Source organism: Castanea sativa, chromosome 8 (genome assembly GCF_040712315.1).
Source record: "Castanea sativa cultivar Marrone di Chiusa Pesio chromosome 8, ASM4071231v1".
Taxonomy (NCBI): domain Eukaryota; kingdom Viridiplantae; phylum Streptophyta; class Magnoliopsida; order Fagales; family Fagaceae; genus Castanea; species Castanea sativa.
In genome coordinates this window covers 19,543,835-19,562,831 of record NC_134020.1, presented here as the reverse complement: position 1 = coordinate 19,562,831, position 18,997 = coordinate 19,543,835, and the positions used below count along the sequence as shown (strand labels likewise).

Here is an 18,997-nt window from a genome sequence, read left to right as displayed (position 1 = left end):
CGCCAAACGCTTGGAGGGTCTTCCTTGGTGCTGAAGTTCCATATGGAGTTTTGAGCGACGATGAGCAAAAGATGACGGTGGAGGAGTTCTTCCACTGTTACCATCCGTCAGAGATCACCCAATCTAAAGGTATGTACAGCTTCCTACCAAGAAAGCTTGTACTTAGGTTGGTATGTGACACTCTTGACTCCAACAGGAATTGGAAGAGTCGCTATTTCTTTATGCAGGGTGACGACTGGATGTGTTTCCCTAATGAATAGGAGTTCATACTCGTAGACAAAACTTGGGGCATAATTCCTCCGTTTGGTGAGAACCCGTCCTCTTTAAATCTCTTTATTTACCATTTCTGATCTAATCGTCCCTTTCTTTGCAGCTTGAGACCGTCCAGAAGTGACCTTGGAGCAGTGGAGCTTCTTGGAGAAAATTTTTGCAATCAAGTTGAAGAAGAGGACGTGGGCTAAGCTCATCACCTTGGAGACAATTTATTGGTATTGTGACGGTCCCAAACCTAGCGAAGCTACCCATCACTACAACGATCAGGCCCACAGACGTAAGTCCGTCTCTCTTTATAGTATTTTCTTTCTATTAGTAATTTGCCTAACTCTTTCTTTCGTCCATATTAATATAGAAATGGAGGAAGGCAGAAGGAGAAATTATATAAAGTAGTAGGTTGCTATGAAGAAGAAATAGGAGGGCACATTGCCTCCTAAGGCTACCACCTAAGTTCCTCCGTCAAATAAAAGGCCGTCGGAGAAGTCTGACCGTCCCCCCAAAAAGCCCAAGGTCGTAGAGTCCACTGTCGAGATGAGAGCTAAAACAAAGAAGACGGCTACTTTGGTCGGCTCGGGGAAGGGCAAGGGTTTCATGACGGGTCATGCCCCTGCCGACTAAAAGCCACCCATCCTCTTCCTCGAGGACCCCAAATACGCCTTCATAGAGCGAATCTGTCCTTATGGGGGCTGAATTAATACAACCCATTCATAGAGTGAATCTGTTCACCTTGTGGACTTAGTTTTATATAAGTCATTCATCTAGTATGATCACATCACCTTTTTTTTACATAATTCATCATTGTGGGATGATCCCTTCCACCTTTTGGCTCGATGAATAAAAGACATCCCTTTAGGATGAATCTGTCCACTTTGTGGTCCTTATGAATATATCTCATCTCTTCAAGATGAACCTATCCACTTTTGTGGATTTAATAAGTATAGCTCATCCCTTCAAGATGAACCCATCCTATTTGGTGGACTTATCGAATATAGCTCATCCGTCCAAGTTTGTGGAGTGAATAAGTATAGCTCATCCATTCAAGATGAGCCCGTCTACTTTTGTGGACTTAGTAAATACGTCTCATCATTTTAGAACGATCCCGTCCACTTTATGAACTTGATAAACATAGCACATCCCTTTAGGATGAATCTGTCCAATTTGTGAACTTAACAAGTATAACTCATTCCTTCAAGATGAGCCCGTCCACTTTTGTGGACTTAGTAAATAATTTTTATCCTTTTAGGATGATCCCGTCCACTTTATGGACTTGATAAACATAGCACATCCCCTTAGGATGAATCTGTCCACTTTGTGGACTTGATGAATATAGCTCATCCCTTTAAGATGAACCCGTCCACTTTGTGGATTTAATGAATAAAACTCACCCTATTAGGGTGATCCTGTCCATTTTATGGACTTGATAAATATATAACTCTGTAGACACATATACAACGTGTTCTTAATGACTCCTCTTATTGTGATATATATGCAAGTAGAAATCCTTATTTTTAAAATTAGAAAATAACCCTTCAGGCCACAAAGAGTACTATAAATAGTAAAAACTAACAAAGAAATAAACTGGAAAATAGAAATAAACTAGGAAATGAGGAGTGTCGTTGCGTGTGATCTTTATCTACTGGTAGTACTTCTTTAGGTGCTCCATGTTCCATGGATGGTGCAGCTTTTGCCCGTCCAATGTCTCAAGGTGGTAGGTGTCCTTCCTATGCCATGATGTAATCCTGTACGGTCCGTCCCAATTGGGTCCTAGCTTCCCCAGAAAGGGATCTTTTGTAGCGCTCGTTACTTTCCTTAAGATGAGGTCCCCGACCTGGAAGTCCTTGTGTTTCACCCGAGAGTTGTAGTATCTGGCCATGAGGTTTTGGTATTGTGTTAATCTTTGTTCAGCCGTTGCTCTAACCTCATCCACCATATCAAGCTGCAAGCGTAATGCGTCGTCATTCTTTTCCTTGTCATGGTTCGCCACTTTATAGCTTGTGAGTCCCACTTCAACTGGGATGATCGCCTCACTTCCATACACAAGTCGAAACGGTGTCTCTCCTGTAGGCGTTCTTGCTGTCGTCCTATACGCCCATAGTACGCTTGACAATTCCTTTAGCCATATACTCTTTGCCCCCTCAAGTCGGGTCTTAATGATTTGAGCAAGGATTGGTTCGTGACCTCAACTTGCCCGTTGGCCTAAGGATGGGTGGGTGACAAGTTGAGGTTCTTGATCCCAAGCTATGAGTAAATGTCCCTGAACGCGTCATTATCGAACTGCTTCCCGTTGTTTGAGACCAGCATTCTAGGAATACCGTATTTGCAAATGATGTTTCTCCATACAAAGCCGCGTACATTCTTCTCGGTGATGGTAGCTAGGGCTTCTGTTTCCACTCATTTGGTGAAATAATCTATACTGACCGTCAGGAACTTAAGCTGCTGAATAGTAGTCGGGAATGGACCCATGATGTCTAAACCCCACAGAGCGAAAAGCCATAGAGCTGTCATTGGGGTGAGTTCCTTTGTTGGTTATCGAATTATGTTGCCAAACCTCTGACAATTGTCGCAAGTTTTAACGTATGCAAAGGCATCCTTCTGCATAGTGGGCCAATAGTATCCCGCGCGGATTAGTTTGTGCACCAACGACCAAGATTTGGAATGGTTTTCACATATTCCTTTGTGAACTTCTTGCATGGCATAGTTTGCTTCCTCAGAGATAAGGCACCTTAGGTATGGCCAGGAGAAACCTCTCTTATATAAGATATCTTTGATCAATAAGTATTGTGCAACATAAACCTTCAACTTCCTTGCATCTTCCATATCGTCGAGTAGTACGCTGTCCTTTAGGTAGGACGTAATTGATGTCGTCCAATTGTTCTCGGAACCTATCTCATGCACACTGACGGTGTTTATCAAATGTGAGGCCTAAATAAAAAAGTGTACCTGGCTGGGGAAGAGCATGTGCTCTGCTGATGCAGCCTTAGCAAGACGGTTGGCCCGCTCGTTCTCCTTCCTCGGGATTTGAACGAATTTTGCATTGAGGTCATTCAATCGATTCTTTACTTGCTCAATGTACGTCTTCATCCATTCCCCTCTGCACTCGTAACTACCATTAACCTAACTAGTGACCACTTGGGAGTCGCAATGCACGATCACATTTGTGGCTCTTGTTGCTTGTGTGAGATCCAATCCTACTATCACAGCTTCATACTCAGCCTCATTGTTTGTTATGAGGAAGTTAAGTCGAACCATGCACTCGACCTTGTCTCCTTCCGAGCTATGGAGCACTACACCAACTCCTCCTGCCTGTTTATTGGATGATCCATTCGTATGGACCATCCATTGAGGATTCTCTCCTGCCCCCTGCTTATCCGTGTGGGTGAACTCTGCAATGAAATCGGCAATAACCTGTCCTTTTATGGCTATACACGGGCGATACTGTATGTCAAACTCACTTAGCTTAATCGCCCATAGAGCCATCCATCCAACTGCCTCCAGACTGCTCATTGCTCTCCATAGGGGTTTTTCTGTTAAGACAACAACGATGTGGGCCTGGAAGTACGGTTTGAGCTTATGCACTGCAGTTACCAATGCAAAGGTGAGCTTCTCCATAGAGGGGTACCTCTCTTCTATGCCTCAGAACACTTGGCTCGTGAAGTATATAGGCTTTTGCACCCCGTCTTCTTCCCTATCTAAGGTTGTGCTAATAGCGGTTGAGGAGACGACTAAATAGAAAAACAACTCCTCTCCTGGTTTGGATGGGCTCAGCAAAGGTGGGGAAGAAAGATATGCCTTCAGATCCTCGAATGCGCACTGACACTTGGTCGTCCATTCAAAGGCCTTTTTTAATGTGCGGAAGAATGATAGGCACTTATTCGTTGCTCTTGAAACAAATCTGTTTAATGTAGCAACCTTACCGTTCAAACTTTGTACCTCCTTGATGGTTTTTGGTGGAGCTAACTCCATGATGGCCCGTATCTTGTCTGGGTTGACCTCAATACCCCTTTGGGATACCATGAATCCCAGGAATTTTCCTGCCGTCACTCCGAATATACACTTGTTTGAATTCAACTTCATGTTATTGTGCCGAAGGGTTTCAAAAGTCTCATTGAGGTCATCCAAGTGATCATCCTCCCGCATGCTTTTTATCAACATGTTGTCCATGTATACTTGGATGTTCCTCCCAATTTAATGCGCAAACATCTTGTTCATCAACCTCTGGCATGTGGCACCTGCATTCTTAAATCTGAATGGCATTACTTTATAACAGAAGAGACCCTGGCTGGTGATGAAAGAAGTCTTCTCTTAGTCAGCTTTGTCCAGCTTAATCTAGTTGTAACCAGAAAATGTGTCCATGAAACTCAGCAGCTGATGTCTTGCCGTTGAATCCACCAAGACATCAATCCAGGGAAGCGGGTAGCTGTTTTTGGGGCATGCTCTGTTCAAATCCGTGAAATCTACACACATCCTCTACTTCTTGTTGGCCTTTTTTACCATCACCACGTTGGCCAACCAATTGGGGTAGTATATTTCTCGTATAAACCTTGCTTCCTGCAACATACAAACCTCTTCTGCTATGGCCCTGTCTCGTTCTGGAACGAATACCCGCTTCTTCTAACGGATGGGAGAAAAAGTGGGCAATACGTTCAGTTTGTGGACTATGACTGTAGGACTGATTCCGGGCATGTCCTCGTGGCTTCGGGCGAAGATGTTTTGGTTCTCTCTTAGAAATGATATTATGGCCTGGCGGACTGGCAGGCTAGTAAGAGTACCTATTCTCGTAGTTTGCTTGAGCTTAGAATCATTAAGGAGTACCTCTTCCAACCTTTCCACCGATTCTGCCCTCGTCCGCTATTCTTCTATGCACATCATCGGTATATGGTCGTCCATCTCTAACATGGCGATGTAGCACCTACGTGCTGCTACTTGGTCTCCTCGTACCTTTCCTACTCCACACTCGGTGGGGAACTTGATCATCAGGTGGTAAGTGAAGGTTATAACCTTCCAAGAATTAAGGGTAGGGCAGCCCAGGATGGCGTTATAAGCATATGAACAGTCTACTACCAGGAATGTGACATCCCTGGTGATCTGCCGAGGGTAATCGCCGATAAGGATGGGCAAAGTGACCGCACCAAATAGGTACACTCTTGTTCCTCCGAATCCAACGAGTGGTGTGTCAATTGGAATCAACCATTCTTTCCCAATCCTCATCAGCTAGAAGGCTGGGTAGTATAGTATATCGGCGGAGCTGCCGTTGTCCATAGGACCCTGTGAGTGTTGTAGTCACCAATCTGTATGCTCACCACAAGCACGTCATCGTGTGGATGATGGAGACGCTGAGCGTCCTCCTTTGTGAACTCGATTACTGCGTTATCGATGTGTACCAACTTCAGAACCAAACTCGTCAGGAAGTCTTGCGCGCCTTCTTGGTCGAGCAGGAAGTCGTAGTGCCCCCTACAATCATCCTTATGTCTCCTATAGGTGGCTTGGGATGCTCTTTTTCCCTCCGGGGGCCTTGCTCTTGCGGTTGGTTCGTCTTGTCTTTGCTGACGAACTTCTGCAATTTTCCTTGTCTGATCAGGGCTTCTATTTGCTGCTTTAAACCGTAGCATTCGGACGTATCGTAGCCATGGTCTCGATAGAAGCGGTAGTACTTGTCTCTAGACCTATTGTTGGGGTCACCTTTCAACTTGCTAGGAAACGTCAGGGATCCTTTGTCCTCAATTTGCATAAGTACCTGATCAATTGGGACATTCAGTGGGGTGAAGTTCTGTCACGACCCAAACCCGATACCCGGATTTGTGACCATGACCGGCATGCTAATATCAAGTTTAAACTTGATATTAACAAGAATCAACTTAACTTTTACAAAAAGTTTCCCTCTTTCTTTTCCTTCTTGTTTCTTTACTTAAGTGATATAACCTTTCACTGGACATTCAGAGCATCTACATTGTACTTCAAAGAATAACATAATCCACCAGTTACTCAAATTCTGAATTTCACATAATACATCTCTTAATACTTTAAGGTACACAACTTTCATTAAATCCTAAAATACACAATACTGTAAAACTAAACACCAAATTACTAGTTTGGGTTTTATACTTTTAAAACCAAAATCAGCTCCTTCCAAAACTCGACTAAGGCTCCCTCTGCTCCAAAATAAAACCTGTTAACTGAAAGAGTGGAAGGGGTGAGCTACACAGTTCAGTAAGGGTAAGATACATAAGAATTTAATAAGAATGCATGTAAATCAAATTATTTCATTTTATAAATGTTCAGATAGGAGAACATCTTTTCATGCATAGTATTTTGTACTATTTATAATAATAACTCATACGCTCTTCGTAGAAAAATAATTGTTCTCCTTTTTCTTATCAGATTAATATTACCAAAACCTTTCAGATTGGATTTCTTTCGTTTCTTACAAAGTCACTAAATATAATATTGATTGTTTAAAAATCATATACATACATACATATATATGTGTGTGTGTGTGTATATATATATTCTTGTTACAAAATAATCATTTTAACTTAAATCAAATAATTGGTAACTTTGTCTTAAATTAGAAATACTTTAACAAATAGGAAGACTTTTCTTTTTAAACTTCTTCTTGTAAAATATTATAACTTTCATAGTCATAAAACTTAACGTTTCATAAAGAGCAGATATCTGATAATTTTTTTAACGTAAACTTGTACTTTCATCAGAAGCTTTATCTTTACAGAACGCTAAAACTTTTTCATCAGATTCTTTATCTTTAAAGCATAACAAAACTTCGGAAACTTTTATCTTTAAAGAACAGCTTTTCTTTTCATCATAAACTTCCTTTCATGAGAGCTTTTAACTTTTTATAATGCGTTTAAACAATTCAATCTCTCATGATCAATAAAATAACATACTTGTTCATAACATATTGGTTAGTCCATATCTGATAAGTCTGTATTTATTTGGGAGGCTTCTAGCACCACTGTGCTAAGCATCCAGCATTCCCCACAATGCTAGGTATTCCCGGGATCACATCATAAAACATATCTTTCAACCATGGGGGTAGTTTGACATCCTCCACAAGTTAGCTGTAACCAACAAGGGCAGGTACAGCAGAGCCAGTCCTACTTTTAAGGGCCAATCAGATAATATTTTCCATGAAAAGCCAGTAATTAAACCCCTATTGGCAAAGTTCAGATCATCAGAGAACATAACCCGAAAACATTTCTTACTTATACATCATATGAAAATTCATAGTTTGGATAACATTTCATAATAAAAGTATTTCCATTGTTTTCTTTAAGCATCATGTTTGTAGAATTAGTAACCGCATCAATATGCTTAAATCATCTACATAAAGTTTCGAGAACTCACGAACATATCTTTTTCTGAAACATAATTATATTTCATTAGTGGTCGTTGGAACGTATCCGCAGCAGATAACCAAGGAGGTAAATTTCCTCGTTGTTGATTGTGCATCGTCATATAATGCAATTATTGGAAGGCCAACTTTGAATAGCTGGAAAGCGGTAACCTCTACCTACCACCTGTCCATTAAATTTCCAACCGAGCACGGAGTAGGCCGTGCGGAGATCGGCCTAGCCAGAGAATGCTACCTAGCTATGCTGGCCATGGACGAGCACATGCAGGCGATTAGTATAGACGGAAGAAGGGTCGTGGCTGAGCCCACTGAACCATTAGAAGACGTCCCTTTGGATGATAACCAGCCCGAGAAGTCTACTAGAGTTGGGGCGAGCATGGAAGAGGGGGCAAAGCACGCTTTGATTCGGTTTCTAAAGAAAAGCCTCGATGTCTTTGCATGGAGTCATGAGGACATGCCTGGCATTAATCCGAGCGTCATTACCCATAGCCTGAACATGTGTCCCTATTCAAAACCAGTGCGTCAGAAGAAAAGAGTTTTCGCTCCCGAGCGAGACAATGCCATTAAAGAGGAGGTGCAAAAGTTGGTCGCCGCGAAGTTCATCCGAGAAGTTCATTACCCAGATTGGTTGGCGAACGTGGTCATGGTCAAGAAAACTAATGGCAAGTGGCGAATGTGTGTGGACTTCACTGATCTAAACAAAGCTTGCCCCAAGGATAGCTACCCATTGCCACGCATTGACCAGTTAATGGACTCAACGGCAGGTCACAGGATACTTAGCTTCATGGACGCTCGGGTTATAACCAGATACAGATGGATGAAGCGGATCAGGAGAAGACCTCATTCATCACGAGCCAAGGGTTGTATTGCTACAAGGTAATGCCCTTCAGTTTGAAGAATGCGGGGGCGACCTACCAAAGGCTGGTTAACCAAATGTTCCGTCCTCAAATCGGGCGAAATGTAGAGGTTTATGTGGACGACATGCTGGTGAAGAGCCAGGACGAGGAAAAACATCTAGATGACCTTCAAGAGACTTTTGATACGTTGCGACGGTACAACATGAAATTAAATCCGAGCAAGTGTGCTTTCGGGGTTTCATCCGAGAAATTCTTGGGGTTTATGGTGTTGCACAGGGGAATCGAGGCGAATCCAGATAAAATCCAGGCAATACTAAATATGGAGCCACCGAAGAATATCAAGGAAGTCTAGTCTCTTACTGGACGAGTCGCCGCCCTAAACAGGTTTGTATCGAAAGCTATCGACAAATGTTTACCATTCTTTAAAGCCCTTAGGAAGGCTTTTGAATGGACGGACGAGTGCCAACAGGCCTTCTAAAACTTGAAGACGTATCTCATGACGGCCCCACTGTTGAGTCCGTCTGTACCTGGGGAAGAGTTGTACTTGTATTTGGCAGTGTCCCCACACGCAGTAAGCTCAGCGTTAGTCAGAGAAGAGGGGAGAGTCCAGAAACCGGTCTATTACACAAGCCACGCGATGAGAGGCGGAAGGACGGTACCCGATGATGGAGAAACTAGCATTCGCATTAATCACGGCTTCCGGGAAGCCGAGACATTATTTTCAGTGCACACGTCATCAACATCCTAACGGACCATCCCATAAAAAGGCGATGAGCAAGTTGGAAGCTCGCTGGATGGCTAGTACAAATGGGCCGTTGAGCTTAGCGAGTTTGATATTAAATACCTCCCAAGGAGTGCGATAAAAGCGAGGCATTGGCGATTTCATCGCAGAGTTCACCCCCAGCCAGGATGAGCTGGCTAAGGACGAAAGTGCTGAGAAATGGGTGGTCAATGTCGATGGGTCGTCCACACTGTATGCAGGAGGAATTAGGGTTATACTGAAGTCCCCCGAGGGTGACAGGCTGGAGTATGCAGCCCGTCTGCAGTATCAAACTACCAACAACGAAGCTGAGTACGAGGCACTACTCAAAGGATTGGAGTTGGCTAAGTCCCTAGGGGCGGAGTCGGTAACAATCAGAGGAGATTCTCAGCTGGTCATTAATCAAGTAAATGGAATGTGTGATGCTAAGGAAGATCGAATGAAGAAATACCTCAACAAAGTGAAACGACTTGCACGAAAATTTTCGGCTGTAAGTTTTGTTCAACTATCGAGGGAGGAAAACACGGAAGCAGATGCCTTGGCAAAAGCAGCTTCGGCAGGGGTGACGGACGAGTACGACAACATCCAATACATGCCGAGCATAGACATCCCTGACATACAACAGGTAGGAGGAGGTGAAGATTGGATGAGTCCAATAATGATCTATCTTAAATATGGAAGGCTTCTAGAGGACAAGGATGAAGCGAGAAAGTTGAGGGTCAGGGCAGCCAAGTACGTCCTCATAAATGAGGTGTTGTACAAGCGAGGTTTTTCCCAACCTTACTTAAGGTGTTTGGCTCCTGACGAGTCAAACTATGTTCTAAGGGAAGTTCATGAAGGAGCATGTGGAAATCATTCAGGAGCAAGGTCGCTGGTCCATAAGATCGTCCGTGCCGGCTACTACTGGCCTACAATGCAGGCAGATGCTAAAGCCTATGTCAAGGTATGTGACCGATGTCAACGCTATAGCAATGTACCTAGACAACCGTCGGAATACCAAACCCCAATGATGGCCCCATGGCCCTTCGCACAGTGGGGACTGGACATCCTAGGCCCTTTTCCCACGGGAATCTGGCAAATGAAGTTTTTGGTGGTAGGAATCGACTACTTTACCAAGTGGGTAGAAGCCGAGCCTCTTGCAGCAATCACTCAGCAGAACGTGAAAAATTTTGTATGGAAGAATATTCTATGCAGGTTCGGGGTACCCAGGGTATTAGTATCCGACAATGGACGTCAATTTGACAACGCACCCTTCAGAGACTTTTGCAATCACTTCGGGATCAAGAATCACTATTCCTCACCCTCCCATCCGCAGGCAAATGGACAAGGTAGTAGCAAACCGATCCCCGCCGAAAATCATCAAGACTCGGCTAGCGGGGCAAAAGGGATATGGCCGGACGAGCTACTGCAGTGTTCTTTGGGCCTATAGGACGACCGTACGAACTCCGACGGAGAGACCCCTTTTAAACTAGCCTATGGGAGTGAAGCCGTTATACCGGCGGAGGTTCATATGGCAAGTCATCGAGTGATGGAGAACCAGTGAGAAAGACAATGGGGAACAACTCTCGCCTTGACCTCGATCTTGTTGACGAGGTAAGAATGAATGCGGAAGCAGAGGACGGCAAGGTACAAAAATCTTATGGCCCGACAAGATGATGCCATGGTAAAACGGACGGTTCGGTGTGGGGGACCTTGTTCTCAAAAGGGTCTCCTTGGCAACTAGAATCCAGCTCATGGAAAACCGGGACCCAATTGGGAAGGACCCTACCAGTGGTAATCAAGCGCAAGAGCGGGGGTCCTACTACCCGGAAGCTCTGGACGGGCGGAAGTTAGAGCATCCCCGGAACGTGGAACATCCGAGGAGGTACTATCGGTGATGAGCAGGGGAAGAGGAGCGGTGGCAAAGTTAAGCCTATGATTTGCGTATTCGCTCATACTTACTGTTGTGTTCTTACTGCTATTATGGTGTGTTGTGAATAAAAAGTGCACTAGTTCTCAAACTTTTGCACCGTTTACAGACCAGCTTATGAAAGACGAGGTTATGTATTTCTCTTAAGTATTTCAATAAGGCACTAGCTTATAATCATGTGCCACGCTTGTGAACAATGTTCATGTAATAATATGGTGTGGATTTCTTATGTATTTGATGCATAGATTTAGTTTCCATAGTAATACCCACAGAAGGGGCGGGCAAAAGCCTAAGACGCATAAAAATCTTCGAACGCAGAAACACTCGTCCAAGGCTTTCCTTTAAATAAGGATAAAGCAAAGAGAGATAAGCTAAGGCACACTCGTCCAAAGCATTCCTTTAAAAAAGGATAAAGCAGAGAAAAAAGCCAAGGCCTTCTCGTCCAAAGCTTTCCTTTAAATAAGGATAAAGCAAAGAGGGATAAGCTAAGGCACACTCGTCCAAAGCATTCCTTTAAAAAAGGACAAAGCAAGAGAAAGAAGCCTAGGAATACTCGTCCAAGGTTTCCCCTTTAAAAAAAATGCTCGTCTAAGACTTTCCTTCAAATAAGTATAAAGCAAAAGGAAAAAGGCCAAGTCCCGCTCGTCTAAGAAGGAAGAGTAAGCATTAAGGAATAGCATTCCAAAGACGATCACTTGTCAAGACGAGAAAACATAAACATTATGAACTTCTTGCGAGAAGTCGAGTAATAATGGCCTAAAGGACAATCAAAAGTAATGCAGTCATCATCGTCTTAAGTGGGTCGTCCAAAAAAAGATCATGTAGACGACCATCCAACACTTAGAGCGTTGTTTGAAAGACAATTGCATAAATAATAACATATAAGCTCGTCCACACAATATATAACAAGTAAAGAAGACATTCCTTAGCCTAAAGAGGGTAGACGACAACCGTCTAAAAACCCTTATAAAATAAGTATTAAGAGGCATTGTGCATAAACTCGTCTAGAACACTCTAGACGAGGTAATTGTACTTGAATACATTTCAAACTCTTAAATACATTTTAAATTTAAAAAAAAAAGAAAAAAAGAAAGCTAAACAACAATAACAATTTCTTCAAGAGGAAGGGGCATCAATGTTGGGGTCGTCCTGAGCTGGTTTGGTGGAAGCGTCGTCCTCGATGTTGACATCGTCTGAGCCTGTGTGGACGAGGGAACTTGTAGCAGCAGCAAGGTTGAGTTTAATGGTGCTAAAGTCAACTTCAGGAAAGTTGTCCATAGCGTCCATTCTAAAGTCCTCAAACCCTGCTGCGTAGTTTGTATCCATCAGGTCAGTGAACTCTTTGGATGCTTTGAATTCCTCCACTGCCTCGTCTTTAGCTTTCTTAAGAAGTAGACTCAGCTCGTCGTTCTCCTTTTGAAGAAGTTCAAAACGCTTGTGCTTCTTGGCAGCGTCGGACTTCAGCTCCCCCACCAAAGCCTTCAACTCCTCAGACTCGTCCTTGGCCTTGTTCGCCACCTCCGCCCACGTCCTACAGTCGTTTTTGATCTCTTCTATTCTTTTCTCTAGAAGGATCCTCGTCCTGTCCATCTCTGTGGCCTGCCTGGACGTAGCTATGAACTTGGACATTGCCTACATGGAAGAATAGGAAGTTCAGAAGATAGAAATAACATTGGGCAAACATGGACAAACCAAGACAAGGCAAAAATGGTCACCTTGAAGAGATCGTGGATGCCAGAGTGCTCGAACTCTTTCAAGGACATGTTGTAGCACGCAGCTACGTCCTCGCCTTTCACAGCCTCTTGGAATCGCTCCCAAGCCAGATCCTCCTTCTCCAATAAGTTAGTAGAAATCCCTTGAGGAGGCTGGGACGAGTCAGGAGCAGGGGACTTGGACAGAGTGGCACTAAGGGGCGTGGACGAGTCTACATCAACGACCAGGACGAGCGGCTGGGAAGGAAGTTCAGGCCTAGCAGTTTCAGGCCTGGACGACCCAGACTTAGCCTTCTTCCCCCGACGACTTGGCAAGCTAGCCAAGTCCACATGCTTGGACAAGCTTTTCCTTTTTTCTCCAGAAGCAGGACGAGGCTGGGGCTGAGGTTCAGGTCTCGCTACCTCGTCGATCACTTCTTTCCCTTTGTTTCCCTTCATGGTTGCCATTCCTAAAAAAGAAAAAAGAAAAATAAAAAAGTTCGAACACATACATACAAATAAATAATAATAATAAAACAAAAATGGAAAACACATATCTTAAAGAGGAACACTCACGTCTACGGGTAGTTAGCTCGTGTGTTAAGGCGTCAACGGACGGTTCAGGGCCGAGTCCCCACTTGTGTAGACGCTTAAGGGTCACTAACGAGTGAAAGTCTCGTTCAGAATGTAGACGGGCCCTGTGGACGCGATCACGATGGAACTTGCTCAAAGAAGGTCGTCCAACGGCTGGAAAGGGAAGAAGGAAGTTAAGATTAGACCATCGTCCAAAGAGAAAGTATAATAAAAAAGAAACAAAAAAGAAGAGCATAACATACCTTCTGGATGAAGGTTCCCTATGTCTCCAGTATAAGGAGCAAACGAGTCTCTACCAATCTCAACGGGATGCCCCGCCCAAAAACCAGAGACGAAGAAAAATTTCGTCTTCCAGTTTCTGTCAGACGAGGGCAAAGACTTAATCGATCTCGGTCATTGCTCCCGGGCTGTGGGCGATGGAAGCCTCGAGATTGATTTATCTCGGAGGGTTTATAGCAGTACAAGAACTCGTCCACGGTGATAGGACGGTCCCGTCAAACACCTCCATCCATAAGACTTGCATGGAGACAATTAGTCTCCATGCGTCAGCTAGTCGACACACTCCCAAGCCCAGCCTAGTGAGTAATTCCCTAGTAAAGGCATTCAAAGGAAGTCTAAGCCCCCAAACGAGATAAGCTTCATAAACACCTATTCCAAAACGAAGTGCAACACCATTCACCTCTGGATACCTAACCTAGGGTTTAGATCATCGGGAATTTGAAACCAACTCCTAAGGGAATCTAACCTTTTCTCGTCCGTCCTAGAAGGAACCTAGAGCACGACTATATACGGTTTCCGTTCGTCCAAAGGGAGGACGGCGGGGAGCTCGTCGAGGTGTCGGCCTCAGGGCGTCCTCGTCCTAATACACTCTTGAAAGGTTTCTACGGGGAATTCCAGAACACCGGATGTGTATTCCTCATTGTGACCACTACTACTACTACGGCATTCGGAGGTATCACGACTAGAGTCGTCGTGATACTCGTCTATGGCCTTGACCCTTGTTGTCGCTAGACGAGCAGGAGGCCATTGAAAACGTCTTAACACTTAAAACGGAAAGCTAGAATAAGTGTAGAGAGATTACCTGGCTCTAGACGAGGGACACTAAGGACGCTGAGGATATTCTTAGACGAAGCGACGGACGAGAGTGTCAAAGCAGAAATTTGAAAAAGTGAAAGGGGCATGGGAGGGAAACCACTATTTATAGGCAGAAAAGTCTCGGTAACCGCAACGACGGAACCAATTAGAAGGCGACACGTGGCGCTTACCTCGAAGAAGTAAACTAGTTGACTAACCCCCTATGGATGTGCGACACGTAGCGCGTTTTAAAATCTGTCGATACGTTGCATAACTCCTGGACGAGGGGCAACTAATGTGGGATGAAAACGCTCAGACCGTCCCTGGACGGTCATCACCTCGGCAGCCGTCCAGGAGTTATCCTTAGGACGAAGGTAACAGACAAGGCCGTCCTGAGGATGATAGCGAAGCTACATCCTTCGTCCATGGGATGCGCACAGCCTGCCCCGAGAGGACTCGTCCACATAAAGCTTCGTGGACAAGGATGCTACACTTGGAATTATCAGGCACACTCGACGAAGGAATTCCAGGATGAGGAGATCATACTTAGGAGAATCTCCGAATATAATGTGACAATCTCTTATCCCACGCATAACTGTCATGTATCCGTTGTGAAATAGAAGTGTAACTCCTAAACGGTTATGGCAGTTACGTTTAACCCTCCTTGAATCCAAGAGAGGTTCCAATTTCGATAACCGTCTATGAAGGCGCTATATAAAGACTGATTCAGACAAGGCAAAGGTATGTGAATTTTACTCCAAAAAAGTTGGAACTCCAAAAATATAGAGAGAAAAACGAACTTTACCATCGGAGGGTTTTTGGCCGGCAGCCCCGGTCGCCTTTGATTGGCTTCTCTTTTTTCTTCAGGCCGCAGAAAGAGCAAGTGGTCCTATCAAGTCCGAAGCATCTAGCCTACTGATCTTCTTAGCATCATCAATATCAATTTCGGAGTTAAATCATAAAACCATAATTTACTAAAAATCATACAATACAGCATACTCAAATCTGTCCTGACAGAATTTTATGCAACTTAGAAATTAAACCATTATTTTTATATTGATCCAAATACTGTGAGACCACTTCCATTACAACCATATGTGTCTTAGGTTTCATAGCAAATATCCCTAGTATCCAAATTCACTGTATACAATTTAATAAATAATTTAACATGTGTAAACACAAAATCTGTCACAGTGATAGCTTTGCAACATTTTCTTGTAAATTCACAAAAAATTATCAAGCGATGGTATTTTCCTATGAAATTTAATACACCCATACAAGAAATATTATATAATAATCTCCAACAAACCTTTTACCCATATCTATCCTAGAAAAATACACAATTTATAATGACCAAACAGGTTAACCAGTGAGTGCAATTCTTAACAAGTTCATGAACTAACACTCAACCAACTTCAATTACTGAATCAACTACACATTCAACACCTCAAATAACAATTCCATAAAGTTTATCTAGTTATTTTACTCATTTTAACACTTACCCATAACAGATTTTATCTTAGTCTATCATCTAGGAGCACATGCAAGCATAACAATGATTCAATTCATATTCATGAAATCAACAATCTCTAAAATCCAACACGCCCATAAACAAAATCATATAATCATCACTCAAGTTTAAAATGAACAATAGACCAAAAGAATTAGATTTTCCCCTTACCCTAAGCATGGTTCTTGGAGTGATAGAGCTAGAGTCACTCTAGCTTTAAATTGAAAACAAAAGCTTGAGAAGAATTGAAGAAGTCTTTTTCCTTGCTGGTGGACCCGTAGGTGTGAGAGGGAGAGGAGTTGAGAGCTTTTCTTTCTTTTGGTGTTGAACCGTGGGTATGAAAGAGGGAGAGAGTTCCTTGAGTCTTCTATTTTCTTTGAGAAAGTCAAAGAAGAGATAAGGACCATAAGGTGCAGCCAAAAGAGCAAAGAAAGAAGAAAACAAAGGAGAAAAGAAACAAGGAGCAAGGAAATTTTTGGTGCAACCAAGAAGTCAAGGAAAATGGCTTGGGTGGGCACGTGTATGCATGAGGAAAAAGGGCTAATGACTCACCCATATGACTTTTAAAAATTACTTACCACCCCACCCCTTATAAGCTTATATTCTATAAAGACCCAACTATAAAACAACTTGGCACATAAACCCCTTACCTTAAACACTTAATTAAACAACAACAACTATATATCTAATAACTTAACCTCTTAATATAATTTTGTACATACTTATACTTACTATACAAAATAGTCATTTCAATTATTTATAATCTTTACAATTCTTATACAAAAGCATTATAAAGTAATATATTTATTAAATACTCTTCTGTTAATTATAAAAAGAAAGTGGCTTAAAATAATAATTAACCATTCAAACACATAGTTTAATTATAAAGTTGGGTCGGGGTGTTACAAGTTTACGAATCTTCCAGTGGGGGGGGGGGGATTTGGAGAGTCTATCTTCTCGTTCGTCTCCTGTCCTTGTGACCTTCCATCCTCTTTCTTATTGTGTTTCTTCTTGTCTTTTTCTCTTCCTGGGCTTTTCCTCTTAGGCAAGCAATGCATCCTCCACGTTCATATATTTGGTAGCCTTGTAAAGTACATTTGACATGGTTTTCGAGTCGTTCTTGTATAAGTAAAACAAAAACTTCCCCTTCCGTAGCCCATTGGTAAACACAGCTACGAGTATCTTGTCGTCAACTTCATCAATTAAGAGGGCCTCCTTGTTGAAGTAGGTGATGTAAGATTTTAGTGTCTCGTCCTCATGTTGCTTGATATTCATTAGGCATGCCATTGACTTCTTGTACCTGTGTCCCCCGATAAAGTGCGAGGCAAACTGGGCGCTCAACTCCTTGAAGGTGATGATGGAATTTGGCGTTAACTTGCTAAACCATACCCTTGCAAAACCTCTCAATGTAGTGCGAAAGGCCCGGCACATGATCTCATCTGTTACACCCTGCAGGTGCATGAGGGTCTTGAACGTCTCCGGGTGGTCCAAAGGATCCTTTGACCCGTCGTAGGCTTCCACTTGCGGCATACGGAACTTTGGCAGGAGAAGGAACAAAGTAACAGGTGCAGTGAAGGGTGAATCCGTCTGGTGCACCAACTCGTCGAGATCGCTTGATACCCATCCTCTAAGGGCGTTCATCATCAGGTCCATTTGCTCCCTCATCATCTGCATATCTACAACTAGGTTCGGTGGGGCGATATATGGCCCTTCCCTATTCTGCCTACTGTTAGTGTGCTGAAGGCTGTCGCCCTCTTCCTCCTCCTTTTGATTCTTGGGCTCGGCGTCCCTTTGGCGTAGCTGCTCTTCTAAGTCATGGTTTTACTTGGTAAGGCGTTCAATAGCTGCGGCTAGAGTCTGAACCTGTCTCTCAAGGGCGGTGGTACGTGGCTCGTCTCCTTGGTTATTGTTGGTGGTTGTCATCGAGTAAGTAAGCACCTTGCAACTTTTTTTCCGGGAAGCAGTATTATGGCTTACCTCTTTTCCACAGACGGCGCCAACTGATAATGTTAAAAATCATTAGTAAGCTACACGGTCCTCACGTGCTCTAAGCAAGACCTGCGCAACACAAAGAGAAGAAGAAGACCCTATGAAGAGTACTGGTGTGGTACCGGCTAAATACCCTCCGACAATCAAGTTAGAGAATTTTCTCAACTCTAGAGTGCCAGAGCTGGGGTAAATTGTGCGTACCTTGGTCTCTGAAGGTTTTGGGTTTTTATAGTAGTGTGGAACTGACCTTAGTTTCTTGGCGAAGAGAAATATTTCCTTGCAGAAAAAATCCTCATAAATGGGCGTATTTTACGGGATCCTTTCCATATAAAGATTCTGTTGACTAGGGTTAATCGTGGGGCATAAGTCATTTCTATTTGAAGTTACTTGAGGACCAATTAAACCACGTGGGCATCACGTGGCTTTGCCACCATCCACTTTGTATCTGTATACCTCCTTGTCCGACCAACACAAGTAATCCGTCCATTTACTAAACGAGTCGTCGTGTTACCTCATCTCTTTGTCCATCAACCCAGTGCAGTCGTCCATGGTAGTTTCTATAAAATATGATTGTTTATATTAATTTTATCCTCTTCAGTTGTTATTTGAGCTAATATTTGTTGTCATCATTTAAGCCTTTTTATTAAAATTTTAAAAAAAGGATTAAGGATTATGTTTAGGGGCTGAATTAATTTTGGAGTAATGCTATGTCCACAACATTTTTACAATAAATCTTATGCAAAAAGTTGTCATTGGTGGGTAAAAAATAATATCAGTATTGAGCCCAAATTAGAATCAATACACATTAGATTTGTTGTGAAATTATTGTGAAAATGTTGTGAATGTAGTAGCATTACACTTATTTTGTTGAACCCAAATTTTTGTAATTCTCGAGTTGGGGTGTTTAACATTTTTATTCGAGTGGTCACAATAGGCTAGTTTAGAATATAATTTTTTTTTTGGCAAGTGTA

The 18,997-nt window shown here is 43.0% G+C and overlaps 2 protein-coding genes across 2 annotated transcripts; both read right to left on the bottom strand.

Annotated features, from left to right (window-relative positions):
* Positions 1-12,206: 12,206 nt before the first annotated feature.
* On the bottom strand, positions 12,207-13,591 carry LOC142608328 (uncharacterized). Its single transcript, XM_075780082.1, has 3 exons — positions 13,436-13,591; positions 12,884-13,329; positions 12,207-12,800 (listed from the first exon to the last, which is right to left on the bottom strand). The coding sequence occupies exons 2-3, from the start codon at positions 13,325-13,327 to the stop codon at positions 12,285-12,287; spliced, it is 960 nt and encodes a 319-aa protein (XP_075636197.1). The 5' UTR covers positions 13,328-13,329; positions 13,436-13,591; the 3' UTR covers positions 12,207-12,284.
* Positions 13,592-17,078: 3,487 nt separating this feature from the next.
* On the bottom strand, positions 17,079-17,711 carry LOC142605967 (uncharacterized). Its single transcript, XM_075777392.1, has one exon. The coding sequence runs from the start codon at positions 17,709-17,711 to the stop codon at positions 17,079-17,081; it is 633 nt and encodes a 210-aa protein (XP_075633507.1).
* Between the last annotated feature and the right edge of the window lie 1,286 nt (positions 17,712-18,997).

Coding starts and splice junctions, on each gene's coding strand:
- LOC142608328 (XM_075780082.1), bottom strand. CDS start 13,327: ATGGCAACCATGAAGGGAAACAAAGGGAAAGAAGTGATCGACGAGGTA. Junction 12,801..12,883: donor GCATCCACGATCTCTTCAAG/GTGACCATTTTT, acceptor TCTTCCATGTAG/GCAATGTCCAAGTTCATAGC.
- LOC142605967 (XM_075777392.1), bottom strand. CDS start 17,711: ATGCAGATGATGAGGGAGCAAATGGACCTGATGATGAACGCCCTTAGA.